Source organism: Eptesicus fuscus, chromosome 10, assembly GCF_027574615.1.
Source record: "Eptesicus fuscus isolate TK198812 chromosome 10, DD_ASM_mEF_20220401, whole genome shotgun sequence".
In the NCBI taxonomy this organism is placed as follows: domain Eukaryota; kingdom Metazoa; phylum Chordata; class Mammalia; order Chiroptera; family Vespertilionidae; genus Eptesicus; species Eptesicus fuscus.
This window is the reverse complement of record NC_072482.1, coordinates 34421321-34441798: the sequence shown is the minus strand read 5'-3', so window position 1 is coordinate 34441798 and position 20478 is coordinate 34421321. Positions and strand designations below refer to the sequence as shown.

Below are 20478 nucleotides of genomic sequence, written 5' to 3'. Positions count from 1 at the left end.
GGGCAGAGAGAGCTAGCGGACCGTGAACTGAAGAGGCAGATTGATTGACTGTAAAGACAGCCGTCCTTCCCAAGCGTGGCTGCTCACTGGAATCAGCCAGGGAGCTTTAACAATGCCACCGCCTGGGTCTCACCTCCAGGAATTCTGTTTTAATTAACCCAGGGTGTGGTCCAGAGATGGCATACGACTCTTCAAGTGATTCTAACGTGCAGTTCAGGTTGAGAACTACTGACATGGATGTGGGATTGGATGGAGGAGCAGAACCATCTGCACACTCCCTGCTTCCATGCAGAGAAGTGATGCGGGTTTTGCATTAAGTCTTCTGAGTCACACAAATCACACCCCTGAGGCAGCGTGTCAGTGTGTCTTGGTGTCCTGCTTCCAATCGTAACCCAAGTGCTTCCTAACCTCCTCCCCTGAGTCCGGCCTGAAGTTTTCATGCAAGGAGTTCAATTAGTTTTTCAAACGACTACCTTCGGAGGGAAGTGGGTGCGAAGCGACCATTCACTCATTCATTCAACAAATAATCACTCGGCACCTTCTGTGGTGTGCTGGGCGCTGTCCTAGGCGCCGGGGAGCTGTGTTTCCGCGGAGTTGAAGAGGCCTCCAGCTTCTTCCCTCTGCAGTCCTGGTGGAAAGCAGCAGTCACTGCACAGGAGCCCTGATAGGAAGCTAGAGCCCGATCGTCAGAGTTTGGAGCTCTTTAGATGAGTTCAGTGCGGCTGCTTCCCGAAGTGACGCCAAAGATGTGTTTGCTGAGTGGGACCCAAGAATTTGTTCATTTATTCACTCATCAGACATTTATTGAATGCCTACTATGAGCTACGCTCAGTGCTAGATGTCAGGGATACATCGATGAAGAAATAAGTCCTGCTGTTTGAGCACTTCCAGTCTAGCGGGCAGACAGACAAGCAGGCAGACAGAACTAATTCACCCTGTGAATGGAAGGTGGTGGGAAGCCACCTTCCATTTCAGTAGCTTGATGGGGAGTGCGTACCAGGAGGGTTTACCCCAGGTCCATAGAGGTGATAGGAAACGCTTGCCAGAGGAGAGCACAGTCTTTTACTCATTCTGCACCCACACCTCCTCGGTATATTACCAAATTTCTCCAGGCTGCAGACATGGAGAAATAGAGAGAGTAGGAGGGAGGGGGAGCGAGAGAGAGAGAAACATTGACCGGCCTGCAATTGAGATACGTGCCCTTGACCAGAATCGAACCCGGGACCCTTTAGTTCGAAGGCCAATGCTCTATCCACTGAGCCAAACTGGCTAGGACCCAGAGCTTATATTTTTGGTGTGGATGTGTGTTTCTCCTCTCGACCCCTCTTCTTACTCTTTGTTGGCTAGTTGGGTTGACTCACTCTACTGACACGCATTCCATAGCCCCTCTTTTCCAGTTTGGAAAACTCTATCCCTTGATTTCTGACTCTCTGTGAGAAACATAGCATCTATGGCATCACTTAGGGAAACAGCCCTTAAAAGCAAGGGTCTCAGGGCTCAGTCTTGAGGTGGCTCAGAGCCTTTGGTCACCTAATCTTTCCCAAAGTAGCCCTCTCTTGCCTTTTAGAGATTGGTTCCGGGATGGTGTTGATCATGGGGAAACTCAGCAGATACACAGGAGTATGGAACTTGATAATTTGGATCAGTGCTGAAGGCATATGTATGACTTATTTGGATGACTTATTAATGTTCTTTTCCTCTTAATACATAAGCATGATTCAATAATATAGCTTTGCATGTGTGTATACAATCGACCCTTGAACTACACGGGTTTGAACTGCACGGGTCCACTTATATGCAAATTTTTTTCAATAAATACTGTACATATATTTCTCTTCCTTATAATTTTATTTTAAAATATGTTTTTATTGATTTTAGAGAGAGAGGAAGGAAGAGGGAGAGAGAAAAACATTGATTGACTGCCTCTTGCACACCCCCTACTGGGGATCAAGCCCACCACCCAGGCATGTGCTCTGACCAGAATCGAACCAGTGAACTCTTGGTGCATGGGATGATGCTCAACCGACTGAGCCACACCAGCCAGGGCTCTTATGATTTTCTTAGTAACATTTTCTTTTCTCTAGCTTACTTTATTATACTACAGTATACAATACATATACAAAGTATGTGTTAATTGACTGTATATATTATCGGTAAGGCTTCTGGTCAGCAGTAGGCTATTAGTAGTTAAAGTTTTTGGGAGTCAAAACCTATATGCGGATTTTTGACTGTGGGGTGGTGGTGGTGGTGGTGGTATCAGTGTCCCTAATGCCCTAGTTGTTCAGGGTCACATGTATGGTGTTTAAACTCCGAAAACCCTTCAAAACTAGCTATAGAATTATAAATCCAGTATTGCTTCACCCTTCTTTTCTCTCAGATTGGGCTCCTAGCCAGAAGTTTCTGGGTGTACTGACCTGTCTCATTTTATTGCTTTCAGCTCGTGGCAGACAAGTAATTTAGTTCCATCCATATACGGTCTAACAGATGTTCTTACTGCAGGGGCAAGTCAGTATCTTGCTTGGCTGACCCAGGGATCAGGAAAGTTCTTCTCTATTTGTGGAGTATTCTTGTCAGATGTGTGAAGTGAGATTGGAGAAAAATTCAGGGTTGAGAATACCTGTCAGGGCATGGTCAGGAGAATGGTGCCGTCCATGCCTTTCCGAATAGGAAGAACACAAGGGCAAGGAAACTGGGCAACCTCATCACTTCACCGAGGGGTACAGCGAGGACTGATTTGCATAACCCTCCTCCAACACGCTGATGTGTCAGCAGTGGTTCTTCTCTTTGCTGATCAGATCTGAGCCACTTTAGAAGAGCTGACGAGGTTGGCTAGTTATGAAGAAATGCTTGACACCTCATCTATGTTTCTGTTAGAGTGAAAGATTCTGGTAGGTAATTTTAGAAATTACACTCTGGCTTTAAGCCTTTCTGCCTGTATTGAATTTTTCTCCAGAGCCACTGTGACCTCCTTGTGGTCACTTTGGAAGGACCTTGCCGGTCTTTATCTTCCTGACCTCCTGGCAGCAGTTACAATCGGCCATGGCGTGCCTCCTGCTCGGAACGCGCCTCTTCCACATGCTCTCTTCGTGCCCATCTGTCTGGCTGCTTCGAGTCTGGCTCCATCAGAGGCTTCATCCTTCTGCAGCTCCTTACATTCTTGTGAGCCTTGGATTCGTGTCGACAGTCTACCCTCTCTACTCCCATACTCTCCCTGGGTGATTCTTCTGTAACTTACCTATTTCTGTGCCGACGTCTACCAAGTTTGTCTTCTGGGCCTCAGATCCAGGAATCCACCTGCCTGCTGGGCCCCACTGAACGCCCCAAACTCAACACTCACCACAATGCACTATCTCCCCCACGCAGGCCTCTGTCTGGCCAGGCACTTAGAAGTATCACCCTCAATTCCTCCTGCTCTTTCCCTTTGTCCTGTCCAACCAGTAAATGTTCAAATCCTATTATTTTTTACAGCTGAGGAGCTCTGAAATCCATCCTTCACTACTCCTGGCTCAGGCCCCCGGCAGGTTCAATCTGTTCTTCACACCACAATCAGAGTCATCTTTCCAGGTGTAAGAATAAAGCACCAGTCTGATCAATTTATTTCTGTACTTAATAGCCCCCATGCCTTCCTGCTTGTCATAATGGTTCCTGTTCCTCTTTTCAGTCTACCCTCTCCTTCATACATCCTTCATCCTCCACCAGCTCACATGCTTTCTAATGCCACTTTCACCTCTGGTTTTTGACCACTGCAGTTCCCTCTGCTTAAATGCACACTCCTTCAATAACCTGCCTAGAGCCTATACATCTACCAGGTCTCTGCTTGGATACCCCTTCTTCCAGGAAGCCTTCCTGAATGCCACCTCCCATGTAAGTGCCCAAATTATGTCTGCCTGAATATCCTGGACGTCTGTGATTTCAGTGAATTGTTGCTCTGTGCCCTAATTGACTCTACTTTTCTAGCAGCTTCACATGACACTGAACAGGGATCCATCTTTCTTGTTAATGTTTACCCCACTGCCTGGGGTAGAGTAGAAGCTCAACACATATTTTTTGAGTGCAATAAATTGAACACCTGGGAGAAACTTTAACAAGCTGTAGGCAGGCTTCTGTGTGGGTAGGGAGAGGACAGGTAATTTCTACCTCTCACTCTCCTCTTACTTCTTGGGATGCTTCCTGCAGGAGCAGCAAGCTCACTCCGAGGAGAGATCTTGGAACACTGCTTCACAGTTGGGTGAAGAAAGTTGCTCTTCTCACCTTGAGTGACCTTACTTTGAGTGATTCCTCAGCGCAGGTAGGGAGGAGGTAACTCCAAGGGCTAAGAGCACCTGCTTTGGGGGGAAGTGGGTGCAGGCCAGCTTAGCAGTAAATGGTTGGAAGTTGGGAGCACCCTTCAGAAGAAGGAAAGAAATGCTCCTCTCACGTGATGCTCATGGACCTCAGGAAGGAGAGAGTCTGGCCCGAGTGGAGGAGGGGCAGTGGAGGCACTAAGAGGCCTAGACCTCTGGGAGTAATACGTGGCATTTACATAGTGCCTCCCACGTGCTCAGCACCGTCCTAAGTGCTCTGTAAATGTTAGTAATTCATTTAATCCGCACCACAACCCTACGAGGTCCATACTGTCACCACCTTCACTTCACCAACAAGAAAGCAAAGCACAGAGAAGTGACGTGGGTCCCCCAGGGCTGCACAGAGGCTGTTGTGTCCTTGGGCTACCTCTCCCGGGCAGCTCTGGTGCCAGGGTAAAGTGGGGCTGCAGCTTTAACTACAGAATTCTTTGAGTTGTCACTCAAGGCCTTATTTATTCCCTTGATTCTCGAGAAGGCTGGTTTAGTCTGGGAAATGAAAGGTTGCATACAAGTGAAATGTAGCAGGCATGGTGATTATTGCATAGAGATAGCAGGAGAACATGATACAATCAACAGCTTTTCTGTGATTTCTCTTCGGAAGAATGAGTAATCGCCATCGGGTTGCTTTGGTTATCTTCACAGGAAGAACAGGTTGTACATTATTCTCATTCATTTCTTAATGACTGGCAGACAACATGGTTGTATAAAACAAGTGGACAATTAACCAAAGAACTTATACGCATATATGCATAACCCATGGACATAGAAAATATTGCAGTGAAGGCCTGGGGAGGGGGGCAAGAGGGGGGAGGAGGGGATCAATGAGGGGGGGAATAAAAGGAGACATCTTCAATACTTTCAACAATAAAGATAAGCAAATAAATAAAAATAATATGGAAGGCAAAGGTGCAATAGTAACCCTGAAGCAACAGTCAGGAAATTGTCTGACTTTTACTACTTCCATTTCTGTGGCATTTTTTTTTTAATGTCTGTAGAGGTACATTGCCCCAAATTTTTAATAGTGTTTCAGGAAGAAATTGTAGGTAATCTCTGAGCATCCAGGTAGTCTTCCTGTATGGTGTCTCTTTACTTCCTTTTGTTTGTATCTTGGAAATATGCCTCTTGGATTTTTAATCAGACTCTTCATTCATAAAATAAAAACATATTTCAAAACTCAAAAAAAGCAAATTAAATCATAATAACATACCACAACAGACTTGCTGGAATGATTAAAATGAAAATCTAATAATACCAAGTATTGACAAGGATGCAGAGATACTAGATAACAGATACATTTTGGGTGGGTATTTCCCCCCAAAGATATAAAACCTGAAAAAGAAATCACACACACACACACACACACACACACACACACACACACACACACAGAGCTATTGACCCATGAACCAGGAGGTCATAGTTTGATTCCCAGTCAGGGCACATGCTTGGTTTCAGGCTCAATCTGCAGTGGGTGTGTGTGTAGGAGGCAGCAGATCAATGAATCTCTCTCATCATTGATGTTTCCTTCTCTCTTCCTCTCTCTCTGAAACCAATAAAAAATATAAAAAAACAATAACAACACACACACAAAATAAGTGGACGAGAGAACAATTGTTCTTTTTTTTTTAAAAAGATATTCTTATTGACATCAGAGAGGAAGGAAGAGGGAGAGAGAGATAGAAACATCAAAGATGGGAGAGAATCATTGATTGACTGCCTCTTGCACGCCCCCCACTGGGGATCAAGCCTGCAACCTGGGCATGTGCCCTTGACTGGAATCCCCGGACCCTTCAGTCCACAGGCCGATGCTCTATCTGCAGAGCCAAACCCATTAAGGCAGAACAATTGTTCTTGAAGGTCTTAAATGGAGTTTTGATCTGACATGTAGTAATTCTATAAAAAAATACTGGTAAGAAGCAGGTAAGCTTTGCATTGCAATGTTTTTTTTTTTTTTTTTTTTTATTTTTTACATTTTTATTGATTTCAGAGAGGAAAGGAGAGAGAGAGAGAGAGAGAGAGAGAGAGAGAGAGAGAGAGAGAGAGAGAGAAACATCCATGAGGAGAGAGAATCATGGACCGGCTGCCTCCTGCACGCCCCCTACTGGTTGGGGATTGAGCCCGCAACCCGGGCATGTGCCCTTGACCGGGAATCGAACCCGGGACCCCACAGTCCACAGGCCGATGCTCTATCCACTGAGCCACACCGGCCAGGGTGCATTGCAATGTTTTAACAGACAAAGCTCTTTCTCCAGTTGCCTAATCCTTGTATGTTGCCTTGGTGTGCATATCTGAGAATTTAGCCAGTTTGGTACAGGAAAACAAATACAAAAATTTCTTTTGCATTTAAAAAATATTATTCTGCAACCCTCTTACAAATATAACATTGTATTGAACATGACTTAAAATTTATTCAAACAAACACACATGTTAATTTTGGTGTGGAATTTTGCCCAAGATTCACACTTATGTAATACTAGAGGCCCGATGCATGAAGATTCGTGCAAGAATGGGCCTTCCTTCCCCTGGCTGCTGGCACTGCCTTTGCTCCAGCTGGAGCTGCTGTTCCGCCTTCCCACGCTGCCCAGAGGCACAGAGCGGCTGGGGTGGTGCGGAACACCTGCGTCGTTGCCATGGCAATGACACAAGCATCCCACCCCCGGCCGCTTGGCAACTGCATATGCAAATTAACCACCATCTTTGTTGGGTTAATTTGCATACTCTCTCCTGATTGGCTGGTGGGCATCATGAAGGTATGGTCAATTTGCATCTTACTCTTTTATTAATGTAGATTTATACAATGTTAAGTGCATACTTGAAAGGTAAGTTAGTCAGCCCGTTCAGGTAGTCCCAAATAGCCAGATGTTTAATACTATGAAGGAACATATCTGGGTAATTAATGAGCTTATTTTTAACCTGAAAAGTTTGATATTGTGCCTGAGAAAATATTTTTCAATGATACAAAAACAGGTGTCTTGCCATGAGTTATGGACTGAATTGTGTAGCCCCACCTCCCCCAAATTTGTATGTTAAATCTCTGACCCTCAGTACCTTAGAATGTGACTATATTTGGAGATAAGAGCTTTAAAGAGAAGATTAAGTTAAAATGAAATTGTTAGGGCCGGCCCTAGTCCAATCGGATTGATGTTATTATAAGAAGGGGGGAAATTTGGGCACAGATAAGTGGGTGCATGAAGGGAAGACCATGTGAGGACACTGTGCGAAGACAGCCATCTGGATGCCAAAAAGAGAGGCCTCTGAAGAAAGTAACCCTGCTGACCCCCTGGATCTTGGACTTTGAGCCTCCAGAATTGTGGGAACATAAGCTCCTGCTGGTTAAGCCACACACTCTGTGGTATTTTGTTATGGCAACCCTAACAAATAAATATTCACGACACAGTGAAAAGTGAGTGTGTAGAATGTTCAAGAGTTTACCAATTTGCTTGTCAATCTGTTTACTTCCCTGCTAATTTCATCTTTCTATTTATAAATTAATTTCTGAGTGGAAAAAAGACACTTAACATTGTTTGAATTAGACCATCAACAAGATATAAAACTTTTGTTAAAAATAAGTCCAGTCTTCACTCCCAGAAATGAGTTTGAAAACACATTTCCAGTAACTTTGTGCACTCCCACTAACTAATATTTTGAGAATAATCTGTGGTAATCTTGGAGAAACTATATAAAACTCAGTATTCTTTTGTCTTTTAATACACATTTTGGAAATGTCTAAGAATAGCTATTGCTCAGTACTATAAAACATGATGTCATTCTTTGAAAAATGTCTCAAAATGCATTCGGGTAATAGAATCCAGACAAGTTGAGAGTGGTCTTAAATCATCTCATTACCTGAGAATCTTCACTCTCAAAAATATGCCCTGGCTGGTGTGGCTCAGTTGGTTGGGTGTTGTCCATGCAACAAAAGGTTGCTGGTTCGATTCCCAGTTAGGGCACATGCCCGTGTTGTGGGCTCAATCCCTGGTAGGGGGCCTGCAGGAGGCAGCCTATCGATGGCTCACTCTCACATAGATGTTTTTCTCTACCTCTGCCCTTCTCTCTAACAACAACAAAAATCTTAAAAAAAAAACCAACCCACTAGAAAATGGGAGATGCTTAATAAATATTTTTTAAAATATATTTTTATTAATTTCAGAGAGGGAGGGAGAGGGAGACAGAGATAGAAACATCAGTGATGAGAATCATTGATTGGTTGCCTCCTGTACACCCCCCACCTTGGAGCCCATAACCTGGGCATGTGCCCTTGAGTGGAATCGAACCTGGACCTTCAGTCCACAGGCCAACGCTCTCTCCACTGAGCCAAATCGGCTAGGGCTAATAAATATTTTTAAAGAATTCCTACTTTGTTCTTTGGGAAGGTAATGAGATTATTTTCCCTGCTGTCATCCTTGCAGTGGAATACATATTTTCTGTTACACATTTTAATTTTAATTTGACTTTAAGAAAAACTATTGTTATTGTAAAAGCTACTGGAAGACAAAGTCATGTTCAAGTAGTTACATTCAATAATCAAACAACCAAAAATAACAAGGAGAATGCCAAAACAAAGCCACTATTTTAGAGATGAATAATAGACGGTTCACACTTGTAATCAGTAGTATATAAATAAAATACTATTTTAAGTGTGCTGTAAGAGGTGAGTATATCCTGACAAAAAGCATTCCAGGCAACTGATGTTCATTTTATTATTTATGTAATTAAACTCAGGAAAATGATACTTTGAATACGATTAAGGGATGTATACCTGCAAGCTCCTTTTCAGAAATGCTAATTGTATTGGTTGGTTTTTAAAATTATGTAGTTTTAGAAATTAAGTACTATCATGAGTCAAAGATTATAAACTCTTGAGTGTAACTATTATGTTTTTATATAGAACCCAACAATTTTATTTTACTTTTTATTTTTTAAAATATATTTTTATTGATTTCAGAGAGGAAGGGAGAGGGAGAGACAGAAACATCAGTGATGAGAGGGAATCATTAATCGGCTGCCTCCTGCACTTCCCCCCTACTGGCATGTGCCCTTGATCAGAATCAAGCCTGCAATCTGGCATGTGCCCTTGATCGGAATCAAACCTGGGACCCTTCAGTCCTCAGGCCGATGCTCTATCCACTGAGCCAACAATTTTAAATGGAACTTAGAAGTGAGAAAAACACCACACTATCTGCAATAGTGTCAACAATATAAAATAAAAAAAGATGAGTTTGTCAAAGTGACTAATTCAGTTGTACTTAAATAAAATCAAATTGTAAAATAACCAATTTATAACTGTGGAAAAATAATGTATATTTCAAAACCGCTAAAATAAAATGTTTAATAAATGCATAATAAAACAAAACAAAAAAGCACTAATCAGAATCAGAATATGGGGGAGAAAAACATTCCCCCTCAAGTGTCATGAAGCAGCAACCAGAGAGCTTCCAAAATCCACATGTAAGTGGCGAAATTCTGTTAAAAATAAAAACCAAGAAAGAATTCTGAAAAGAAGGGAATTCTGCAAAGGACTTTACAAAAATCAGTCAAGTTTCTGGAGGAAGGTATATGGAATTAATCCTAAACTGCTGCTAAACTGCTTAGCTGGCAGAACAAACCTATTTCATTTTCTTTCTTGTTGCTCAAGATTCTTTTTATAATTTGTGAGGCAAACGTAGAAAGTTTCTGCAGGTCTTGGGAAATGACACAAACTGTATTAAGTAAGACTTTTAGGAAACCTAATCTGCTCCCATTAGATAAGATTTTACTATACTTGCTGGAAATAAGACTAATCTGTGGATGAATTGTCCCACCTTTGCTTTAGGGCAGCGATTTTCAACCTTTTTCATCTCAAGGCACACAAACTAATTACTAAAATTCTGTGGCACACCAAAAATATGTTTTGCTGATCTGACAAAAAAGTATAATTTTGATTGAATTACAAAAAAGTAATAATAATAATAATAATAATAGTAATTATTTACCCTTTTTGCTCCAAAGTGGCCTTGTAAAAAAAAAAATCAGGTGCCCATACTTGTATATAAGGATTTCTGGTACCAAGAATTAACCAATCAGCTGCATCCTTATTATTTATATGACCAATAAGATGCAATTCTATTATATGACCTATGTATTTATGGTTCAAGACAGGGCATTCACACTGGATGGCTATTGTGTTGGCTGTTGTCATTTAAAAAATATTTTTATTGATTTCAGAGAGGAAGGAAGAGGAGAGAGAGAGATAGAAACATCAAGATGAGAGAGAATCATTGACTGGCTGCCTCTGGCATGTACCCTTGACCGGAATCGAACCTGGGACCCTTCAGTCTGCAGGCTGACACTATCCACTGAGCCAAACCAGGTAGGGCGGCTGTTGTCATTTTTTAAAAATTTGACAATCTAAGGGAAAAGAGGTCAGTGTCCCTGAATAAGCAGGTATTGAATGTTTTAAAAATTCTTGTGGTACACTGGTTGACAATTGCTCTTTTAGGGTCTTTGATAGATATGACGAATGAATGTAAAGAATTTCATGGTGACTTCTAGATCAGCAATGTCCAATGGAACTTTCTGCTATGATGGAAATGTACTATATCTTCTCTGCTCAATATAGTGGTCACTTGCCACCTAAATATAGGTAATGCTACCAATGAACTGAATTTTAAATTTTATTAACAAAATAAATTTTATTTAATTTTAATTAATTTAAATAGCCTCATGTGGCCTGTGGCTACCATATTGGGCAGTGCAGTTCCAGGTCCTTTTTATCCCTTTAACCGCAGGCCTCAGGCCTCATTTTACTGCAGATCCTTGGGTTTTCTGGGATTAACTATTATCCCAGGCTTCTAGGTTCCCCGGGGAGAGGATGGTCATATAATTGGCCAAACCTGGATACTTTGCGAGAGACAGGGAGTGTTACTCCAGTGATGGTGAGGCAAGAGGCATAATCTGCGTCATCCAGGGCACACAAGAAGGTTTGTTCCCCCCACGCCTAGGGATTGCTGCTTGGAGATTCTATGGGGAAGTCACTGGACTTCATTTCTTTTCAGACTGCTGTTACAGATCAGGTCTAAGCATCTTTTTGGGGGCACACATTTCTTCATACCATGATTTTCTTTGCCCCCATAAATATTTACCAAAAATCTTTATAACTCATTTCTGCTTTCCCGGTGACTTCCAACCATGAAGTAAAGCAATGTCTAACATGATGCTAAATGACCAACTCAAGACAGAAGTAGATAATCAATCATACTGATTTGAGGTTAGACCAAGTATCTGAATAGCTAAATTGTTAAGTTTTCCTCTGGCTTTTGGGTAAGAAGCCAAAGGGAGCCAAAAAGATCAGAGGTATTTCTTTGCAGTATAGTCACTCAGCATTCCCAGACAGACACCAATTCTCCCAAAGGGATTAAAGTGAGCAGGCTGAGCATGAGGCAGTTCATTTAGTCCAGATTCTGAATTTTCTGTCGGGAGTGGATCCCAGAAATAAGTTGCTTTGGGTCCTCGCTTACCTTTCTGCCATCGGTTGAGGAAGCATATTAAGATCTGCTTTTAACAGTTACATTTCAGCAGGATACGAGCAACTGCAGAATACTTTAGGGTTCCCATTTTTAGAACTCAACCTACTTCGAAATAACCTAGAGGGGTTTTTTTCTTTGACACAAAGTACAGAACATGGATTGGAACATCAAATCATAAAAATAATTTTAAAATTCCAATCCAACTGCATCTATACACTAAATGTCTTTAAAAGCAATCAAGTTACAAGACAGGCCAATTCTCATGTAATCTCACTGACATGCCATGACTTTTCAAATCCTGCCCACCTTTTGTAGCATACTTTATGTTGAACACAGTAGAGTTTAGTGCTAAGAAAAAATGTTTCAGAATTCAATAGGCATGTGTATGAATAGGAAAAGAGAAGGCAATTATTCCAGGAGATTTACCTGCCGGGAAAAGAATTTAGCAGCAGAGTAATTCAAATAATAAAAGCGAACGAAGTCTCTGAATCATTTTGTCAGAGGTTTTCCACCAACCTGATAGCTCGAATGACAGTTTTAAGTGGTGGGGTGAGGTCTTCTACAGATACATCACACTGGCATCCTTTTTCATCATATACATCATCAGTGCCAAGGGCGGTGTCAGCTGCAAGAGAAAATTCCCAGTTAAATGCCACCAGCAGCAATTTAAAACATGGTGCGGAACTTGTCTCCCAGAGCAATAGGGGGGAACTCACAGACTGACCTTACAAATCAAGTATAAGGTCAGCCAATTGTTTTTCTCAGTGTTATTTCTTCTCCTTTCTCTACAACCTCACCAATTTTGTCATTTGACTTGAATACCTTCTACGCTGTTCTCCACAGGGAAGATAAAGATGTAGACGCGCTGTCTTTCCTTTAGTGGTGATGGATTTGTGTTGACCCACCCCTGCTCTTTGCCCAGTTCTTTGAAACAGCCAGCATTTAGAAAAACAGTTGTTTGGAGTTAGGGAAACAATCTATGGAAACTTAACTAATTGATCTCTATCTATAGAGCTTGAAACCCATGACAATGACCCTGTTAGCCCCACACCCTGAACAGGCAAGTGAGCCCTCAGACCCCAAAACCCTGACTACTTATCAGTTCCTGGACACAGGCAGCCCAGGAGACAGCTTGCTTAAGATAACACAACCAATTCGGAGAGATTTTCAGGTTGGTAATAAAATCAGTTCCTCATAAACTGAGCAAATTAACTTTATTTTCTTTCTGAAACAAATTAACTTTTAGGTTAATAGCAAAGGTTGTAAAAAGGGGTAGAGTTACAATAAACCAGATTAGTAAGGATTTATAAAATTAATAAGAAACTCCTATCATTGCAGCTTTATTTTCAGCAACAAAGTACTGAAAAGAAATTACAATGTTTGGAATGGGAGGTGAGTGAAGTAAACATTGGTAGGTTTATGTAATAGAATATTAGGAAGCTGTAAATATGATGTTGAATATGTGGAATCTAATTAACAAAATAAACTGATGAACGGAGTGGATCCAGAGACATGGAAGCATGGAACAGAGTGGAATCTCAGAGAGAAGGCAGGGGAAGGAGGATGGATGGGAGGTAGTCAACCAAAGACCTTAAATGCATATACTTATAACTCGTGGATGCAGACAGTGGGGTGGTGAGGACCTGGGGCAGGGGGAGGGACAGGCTGGAGGGGGTTAATGGGACATATGTAATACTTTCAACAATAAAGATTTAAAAAATTGCTAAAAAATAAATAGAAAATAAAAATTGGTGTTGAAGACTAATGATTGAAGAAAATGTCACAATATATTGTTACTATTTAAAATGTTTAAAACAATTTTTTATTGATTTTAGAGAGGAAGGGAGAGGGAGAAAGAGATAGAAACATCAATGATGAGAGAGAATCATTGTTTGACTGCCTCCTGCATGCCCCCTACTGGGGATCAAGCCCATAGTCTGGGCATGTGCCCTTGACTGGAATTGAACCTGGGACCCTTCAGTCTGCAGGCTGACTCTCTATCCACTGAACCAAACCAGCTGGGGCAAAATTTTTTATTTATTAATTAAATTTATTGGGGTGACATTGATCAACATGGACATATAGGTTTTAGGTCACAATATATTATTAAAGAAAAAATCTATATAGCTATTGGGATTAAGCAATTTTATTATTTTGCTTGGCTATATTTCTAAAATGTCTACAATAAACATATATTACTTTGTTAATAAAGTAATAAAAAATCATACATGAGAAATGATAGCCTCCAAATATACGACTAAGCCTCTTTAAATGCTGACATACACTAAAGGACTAACACTGCTCTCTGTTGCCTTTGCTCTGCCCAGTGTTCATGTGCTAAGTCATGAAAGGTCCTTTGCCATGGGCTGTCCAGGTTGGGTTAAAAGTCCTGAAACACTTTTGGAGGTCCATTCATTGGACAGTGCTTAACGAAAGGCAGTTGATGTGTAATTTAATTCAACTATTTAATGTGTGTTTATTCAGTTTATTGTGTGCTGAGAGGGGAGGTGGTGGTGGTGGAACAGATGGGTCTTCCCAGCTCTTCTTCATAGTCCCTCTGGCATGATAGTGATGATAATGATGATGATGATGATGATGATGATGATGATGATGATGATAATAGCAGCCACTCACTGAAATTTATGCCAGGCACTTAGGTGAAGATTCTGAAAGCATTAGTTTTCTTCCAGGCACTCTACAAGTTGTTGGTGATATTATGCCTGGTTTTTAGATGCCAAAACAGGCTCAGAGAAGGTAAGTACCTTACTTGAAGCCACAAAGGTGGTAAGTGTAGCTAATAAGTTGCAGAGCATGTTATTAATTTTTAAAATTTATTGATTGATTTTAGAGAGAGAAAGAGGGGAGGGAGGGAGGGAGGTAGGGAGAGAGAGAGAGAGAGAGAGAGAGAGAGAGAGAGAGAGAGAGAGATTTGTTATTTCACTTATTTATGCATTCATTGGTTGATTCTTGTATGTGCCCTGACTGGAGATCAAACCCACAACCTTGGTGTATCTGGATGATGCTCTAATCAACAGAGCCACCAGCCAGGGCTGCAGAGCATGTTATTAAAATCCTGTTTCTTGAGGCTCCAAAGCCCTTACCCTTGCATTATGCAGTGTTAGATGCATTCAGGGTTCTACAGTGGCATGCAACGTGTCAGGAGAGGGCCGGGGGAAGAGCGCAGCTGGCGTGCTGCCTGCTGGGCACATTCCACTTCTCTCCAGACAGGTTTGCCACTGTTTGAACAAGAGTACATTGATTAACTCTGTCAGTAGGTTCTGACTCAGTGATGACCTTGATGGTAGCTAGCCATTTTGCTTAATCAACCACCCACACAACACAACCCTTTTAGCTTATAACACCATGCCCAAGGTTAGATGACGCTCTTCCAGGAACTCTTCATGATTTCTTCCTCTTAATTGGTGAAGTAGGTTGAATAATGTTGCCTCAAAGTTCACGTCTACTTGAAATACCAGAATATGACCTTATTTGGGATAAGGGTCTTTGCTGACATATTAAGGTAAGGTGTCAGATGAGATCATCCTAGATTAGAGTGTAAGTCCAATGAAAGTGTCCTTGTAAGACAGAAAAGGAGAAGACACAGGAGCACAGAGAATACGGAAGAAGAGGAGGAACTGATGGGTCTCCAAGCCAAGAACACTGAGCCTGGCTGTCAACCACCAGAAGCTGAGGGAGGCCCCTGATGGCTTCTCCCACAGAGATCCCAGAAGGAACGGACTGTGGAGGCACTCTGCTTTTGGACACCCTGATTTCTTGAATTGGGAGTGAATAAATTTCTGATGTTTCAAACCACCCAGTTTTTGGTAATTGGTTATGTCATCCTTAGGAAACTGATACAATTGGGAACACTTTTCTTTATGGTTTCTCTTCACTCAAGAACAAAAATTAACATTTCACCCCAAAGCCACAGAATATACATTCTTCTCAAGTGCACATGGGTCATTTTCAAAGATAGACCATATGTTAGGACATAGGCAAAGTCTCTCCAAATTCAAGAAGATAGAAATCATATCAAGTATCTTCTCAGATCACAGTGGCATAAAACTGGAAATCAACTACAATAAAAACAACCCAAAGAAATCAAACACTTGGAGACTAAACAGCATGTTATTAAACCATGACTGGGTTACCAAAGACATCAAGGAAGAAATAAAAAACATCATGGCAACAAACGACAATGAAAACACAACAATCCAAAATCTATGGGACACAATGAAAGCAGTCCTGAGAGGGAAGTTCATAGCTCTACAAGCCTACTTCAAAAAACAAGAAACAATGGTAATAAATTACCTAACCCAACAACTCAAAGAGTTAGAGAGAGAGCAACAAGATAAGCCCAGTGTAAGCAGAAGGAAAGAAATAATAAAGATCAGAGCGGAGATAAACGACATAGAGACCAAAGAAACAATACAAAAGATCAACAAAACCAAGAGCTGGTTCTTTGAAAGGATAAACAAGATTGATGGACCTCTAGCCAGGCTCACCAAGAAGCAAAGAGAGAGGACCCAAATAAACAAAATCAGAAATGAAAGAGGTGAAATAACAACAGACCCCGACGAAATACAAAGGATTGTTACAAAATACTACGAACAACTCTATTCCAACAAACTGGACAACCTAGAGGAAATCGACATATTCCTAGAAAAATACAACCTTCCAAAACTCAATCAGGAAGATTCTAAACAGCTCAACATGCCAGTAACTATGGAAGAAATTGAAGCAGTCATCAAAAAGCTTCCGGCAAACAAAAGCCCGGGGCCAGATGGCTTCACAGGAGAGTTTTATCAAACTTTCAAGGAAGAACTAAAACCTATCCTCTTCAGACTATTCCAAAAAATTCAAGAGGAAGGAACACTTCCAAGCTCCTTCTATGAAGCCAGCATCACCCTAATACCAAAACCAGATAAAGACAACTCAATGAAAGAGAATTACAGGCCAATATCCCTCATGAACATTGATGCCAAAATCCTCAACAAAATTCTAGCAAATCGGCTCCAGCAGTACATCAGAAAGATCATACACCATGACCAAGTAGGATTTATTCCAGGAATGCAAGGATGGTACAATATCCGCAAATCAATAAACGTGATACATCACATAAACAAATTGAGAGATAAAAATCACATAGTCATATCAATAGATGCAGAAAAAGCATTTGACAAAATCCAACACCCTTTCTTGATAAAAACTCTCAACAAGGTGGGAATAGAAGGCTCATACCTCAACATAATAAAAGCGATTTATGATAAACCCACAGCAAACATCATACTCAATGGGCAAAAACTAAAACCATTTCCCCTAAGAACAGGAACAAGACAGGGATGCCCACTCTCACCACTTCTATTTGACATAGTACTGGAAGTATTAGCTATCGCAATTAGGCAAGAAGAAGAAATAAGAGGCATCCAAATTGGAAAAGAAGAAGTGAAGCTGTCCTTATTTGCAGATGACATGATATTGTACATAAAAAACCCAAAAGATTCCATCAAAAAACTAATAGACTTAATAAATGAATTCGGCAATGTAGCGGGATACAAAATTAACGCCAAGAAATCTATGGCTTTTCTATACACCAATAATGAACTTACAGAAAGAGAGACTAAAAAAGCAATCCCATTTACCATCGCACCAAAAAAATTAAGATACCTAGGAATAAACTTAACTAAGGAGGTAAAAGACCTATACGCAGAAAACTACAGGACACTGAAAAAAGAGATAGAGGAAGACGTAAACAGATGGAAGAACATACCATGTTCCTGGATTGGTAGAATCAACATCATTAAAATGTCCATACTACCCAAAGCAATCTACAGATTCAATGCACTCCCCATCAAAATACCAACAGCATATTTCACAGACCTAGAAAGAACTCTCCAAAAATTCATCTGGAATAAAAAAAGACCCCGACTAGCCTCAGCAATCCTCAGAAAGAAGAATAAAGTAGGTGGGATCTCAATACCAGATTTCAAGCTGTATTACAAAGCCACTGTTCTCAAAACAGCCTGGTACTGGCACAAGAACAGACATATTGATCAATGGAACAGAATAGAGAACCCAGATATCGACCCAAACCACTATGCTCAATTAATATTTGACAAAGGAGGCATGAACATACAATGGAGTTAAGACAGTCTCTTCAATAAATGGTGTTGGGAAAACTGGACAGATACATGCAAAAAAATGAAACTAGATCACCAACTTACACCATACACAAAAATAAACTCAAAATGGATACAGGACTTAAACATAAGACGGGAAACCATAAAAATACTAGAGGAATCCACAGGCAACAAAATCTCAGACATATGCCACAAGAACTTCTTCACTGACACTGCCCCTAGGGCAATGGAAGCTAAAGAGAAAATTAACAAATGGGACTACATCAAAATAAAAAGCTTTTTTACAGCAAAAGAAACCATCAACAAAACAACAAGAAAGCCCACTGCATGGGAAAACATATTTGCAAATGCTATCACTGATAAAGGTTTAATCTCCAACATCTACAGGCAGCTTATGCAACTCAATAAGAGGAAGATAAATGATCCAATAAAAAAATGGGCAACAGACCTAAACAGAATATTTTCAAAAGAAGACAGAAGGAAGGCCAAGAGACACATGAAAACATGTTCAAAGTCACTTATTATCCGAGAGATGCAAATCAAAACAACAATGAGGTACCATCTCACACCTGTCAGAATGGCTATCATCAACAAATCAACAAACAACAAGTGTTGGCGAGGATGCGGAGAAAAAGGAACCCTCGTGCACTGCTGGTGGGAATGCAGACTGGTGCAGCCACTGTGGAGAACAGTATGGAGTTTCCTCAAAAAACTGAAAATGGAACTCCCATTTGACCCAGTAATCCCACTCCTGGGAATATATCCGAAGAAACTAGAAAAACCAATCAGAAAGGATATATGCACCCCTATGTTCATAGCAGCACAATTTACAATAGCTAAGATTTGGAAACAGCCTAGGTGCCCGTCAGCAGATGAGTGGATCGGAAAACTGTGGTACATCTACACAATGGAATACTATGCTGCCATAAAAAAGAAGGAATTCTCATCATTTGCAGCAACCTGGATGGAATTGGAGAACATTATGCTAAGTGAAATAAGCCAGTCAATGAAAGAAAAATACCACATGATCTCACTCATTTAGGGATAGTAAAGAACATTATAAAGTGGTGAACAAAAAGATAGATACAGAGACAGTAAAGCATCAAACAGACTTTCAAAGTACAGGGGGAAAGTTTGGGAAAGGTCGGGGAGTTATGAAATCAAACGAAGGACTTGTATGCATGCATATAAGCATAAACAATGGATGCAAAACTCTGGGGGGGGGGAGGGCATGTGTGGGTGTGGGGTGGGGGGGGTAATAGTAAGATATGTACACATATAATACCTCAATAAAAAAAAAAAAAGAACAAAAATTATGATGATAATAGTAGTAATAAGTGCTTTTAATGGAAATCTAGTTATGTGCCAAGGATTTTGATTAATTGCTAAAAGCCCCATGAAGGCCATATTATTATTAGCTCCTCTTTTACAGATTATGGAAGTGAGGCACGCAAAGCTAAGAAACTTGCCAAGGACACATGGGGCAGAAGCAGAATTTAAATCTAGGCAGTTGGGCTCTGGAGCTGCACTGTTAAATCCGGCCCGACCCAGAGTCTCACTCCCAGCTCCTTCCAGATTTGTCTTTCTTGCACCTCTTGTTAGCATCTAGATTTCCTTCTCCTGCCTTTCATTTTCCTTCACATGGCTGTGAGCACCTGGCTATCGTGGTCTCAGGTGAAGTGACCCCACAACATTGAAAAAGGATCAGACTTGGAGCAATGTGGTTCCCAAGACCATGTGCTGAGCCAGTCCACACCCCAAGGAGACCTGGAAATACACATGCCCTGGAACTGCGAGGAGACTGGGGGTGTGGGAGGCTCAGGTACAGGCCAGGTGGCTGTCAGAGCCAAAGTCACCAGGCACCGTTATGGAGCCCTGGGAGACACCCAGATGTTACCTACCCAAAAGAAATATAGAATTATGCACTTTATCAGGATTCCCAGTAAGTAATTCAGAAGAGTATTCTGCGCTGCCCTTGACAATAGAGGCATGTGACCTCTCTCCCTCATCTGAAATCTCATGAGAACCACTTCTGACACGGTCCCATCTTATACCTCAGAAAACTGGGGAGAACGAGAGAGGATCCAGGGAGGGCAGGTCCTACTTGAAAATACAATACACCCAACCATAACACAATGATGCAGGTCCAAACAATGAAACAGTATAAAATGCAGGGTCTTTTAGAAAAATTAAAAAAAATTGGTCATTTTAATTGTTTTTTGTTAATCCTCACCTGAGGATATTTTTCCTTTGATTTTTTTTAGAGAGAATGGAAGAGAGAGGGAAAGATAGAGAGAAACATCTACGTGAGAGAAACACATTGATTGGTTGCCTCCTGCTTGAACCCCAACTAGTGCCCAGGTCCGGAAGGAGCTTGCAACCAAGGTATGTGCCCTTGACCAGAATTGAACCTGGGACCCTGGTTTGCAGGCAGACACTCTATCCACTGAGCCAAACCAGCGAGGACAAAAAATACTGATATTTTTAGAA

At 41.2% G+C, this 20478-nt stretch overlaps 1 protein-coding gene across 5 annotated transcripts in view; it reads right to left on the bottom strand.

Moving 5' to 3' along the window:
* Nucleotides 1–20478, bottom strand: part of KCNQ5 (potassium voltage-gated channel subfamily Q member 5) — a 514131-nt gene that overhangs the window by 12418 nt on the left and 481235 nt on the right. For 4 of the 5 annotated variants that reach the window (XM_054722223.1, XM_054722226.1, XM_054722225.1 and 1 more), the window contains one exon: nucleotides 12365–12473. The exons of the other annotated variant lie outside the window; for it this stretch is intronic. In XM_054722223.1, coding sequence (XP_054578198.1) covers nucleotides 12365–12473 — 109 coding nt within the window. The remainder of the gene's footprint in view (nucleotides 1–12364; nucleotides 12474–20478) is intronic. 5 annotated transcript variants of the gene reach the window in all.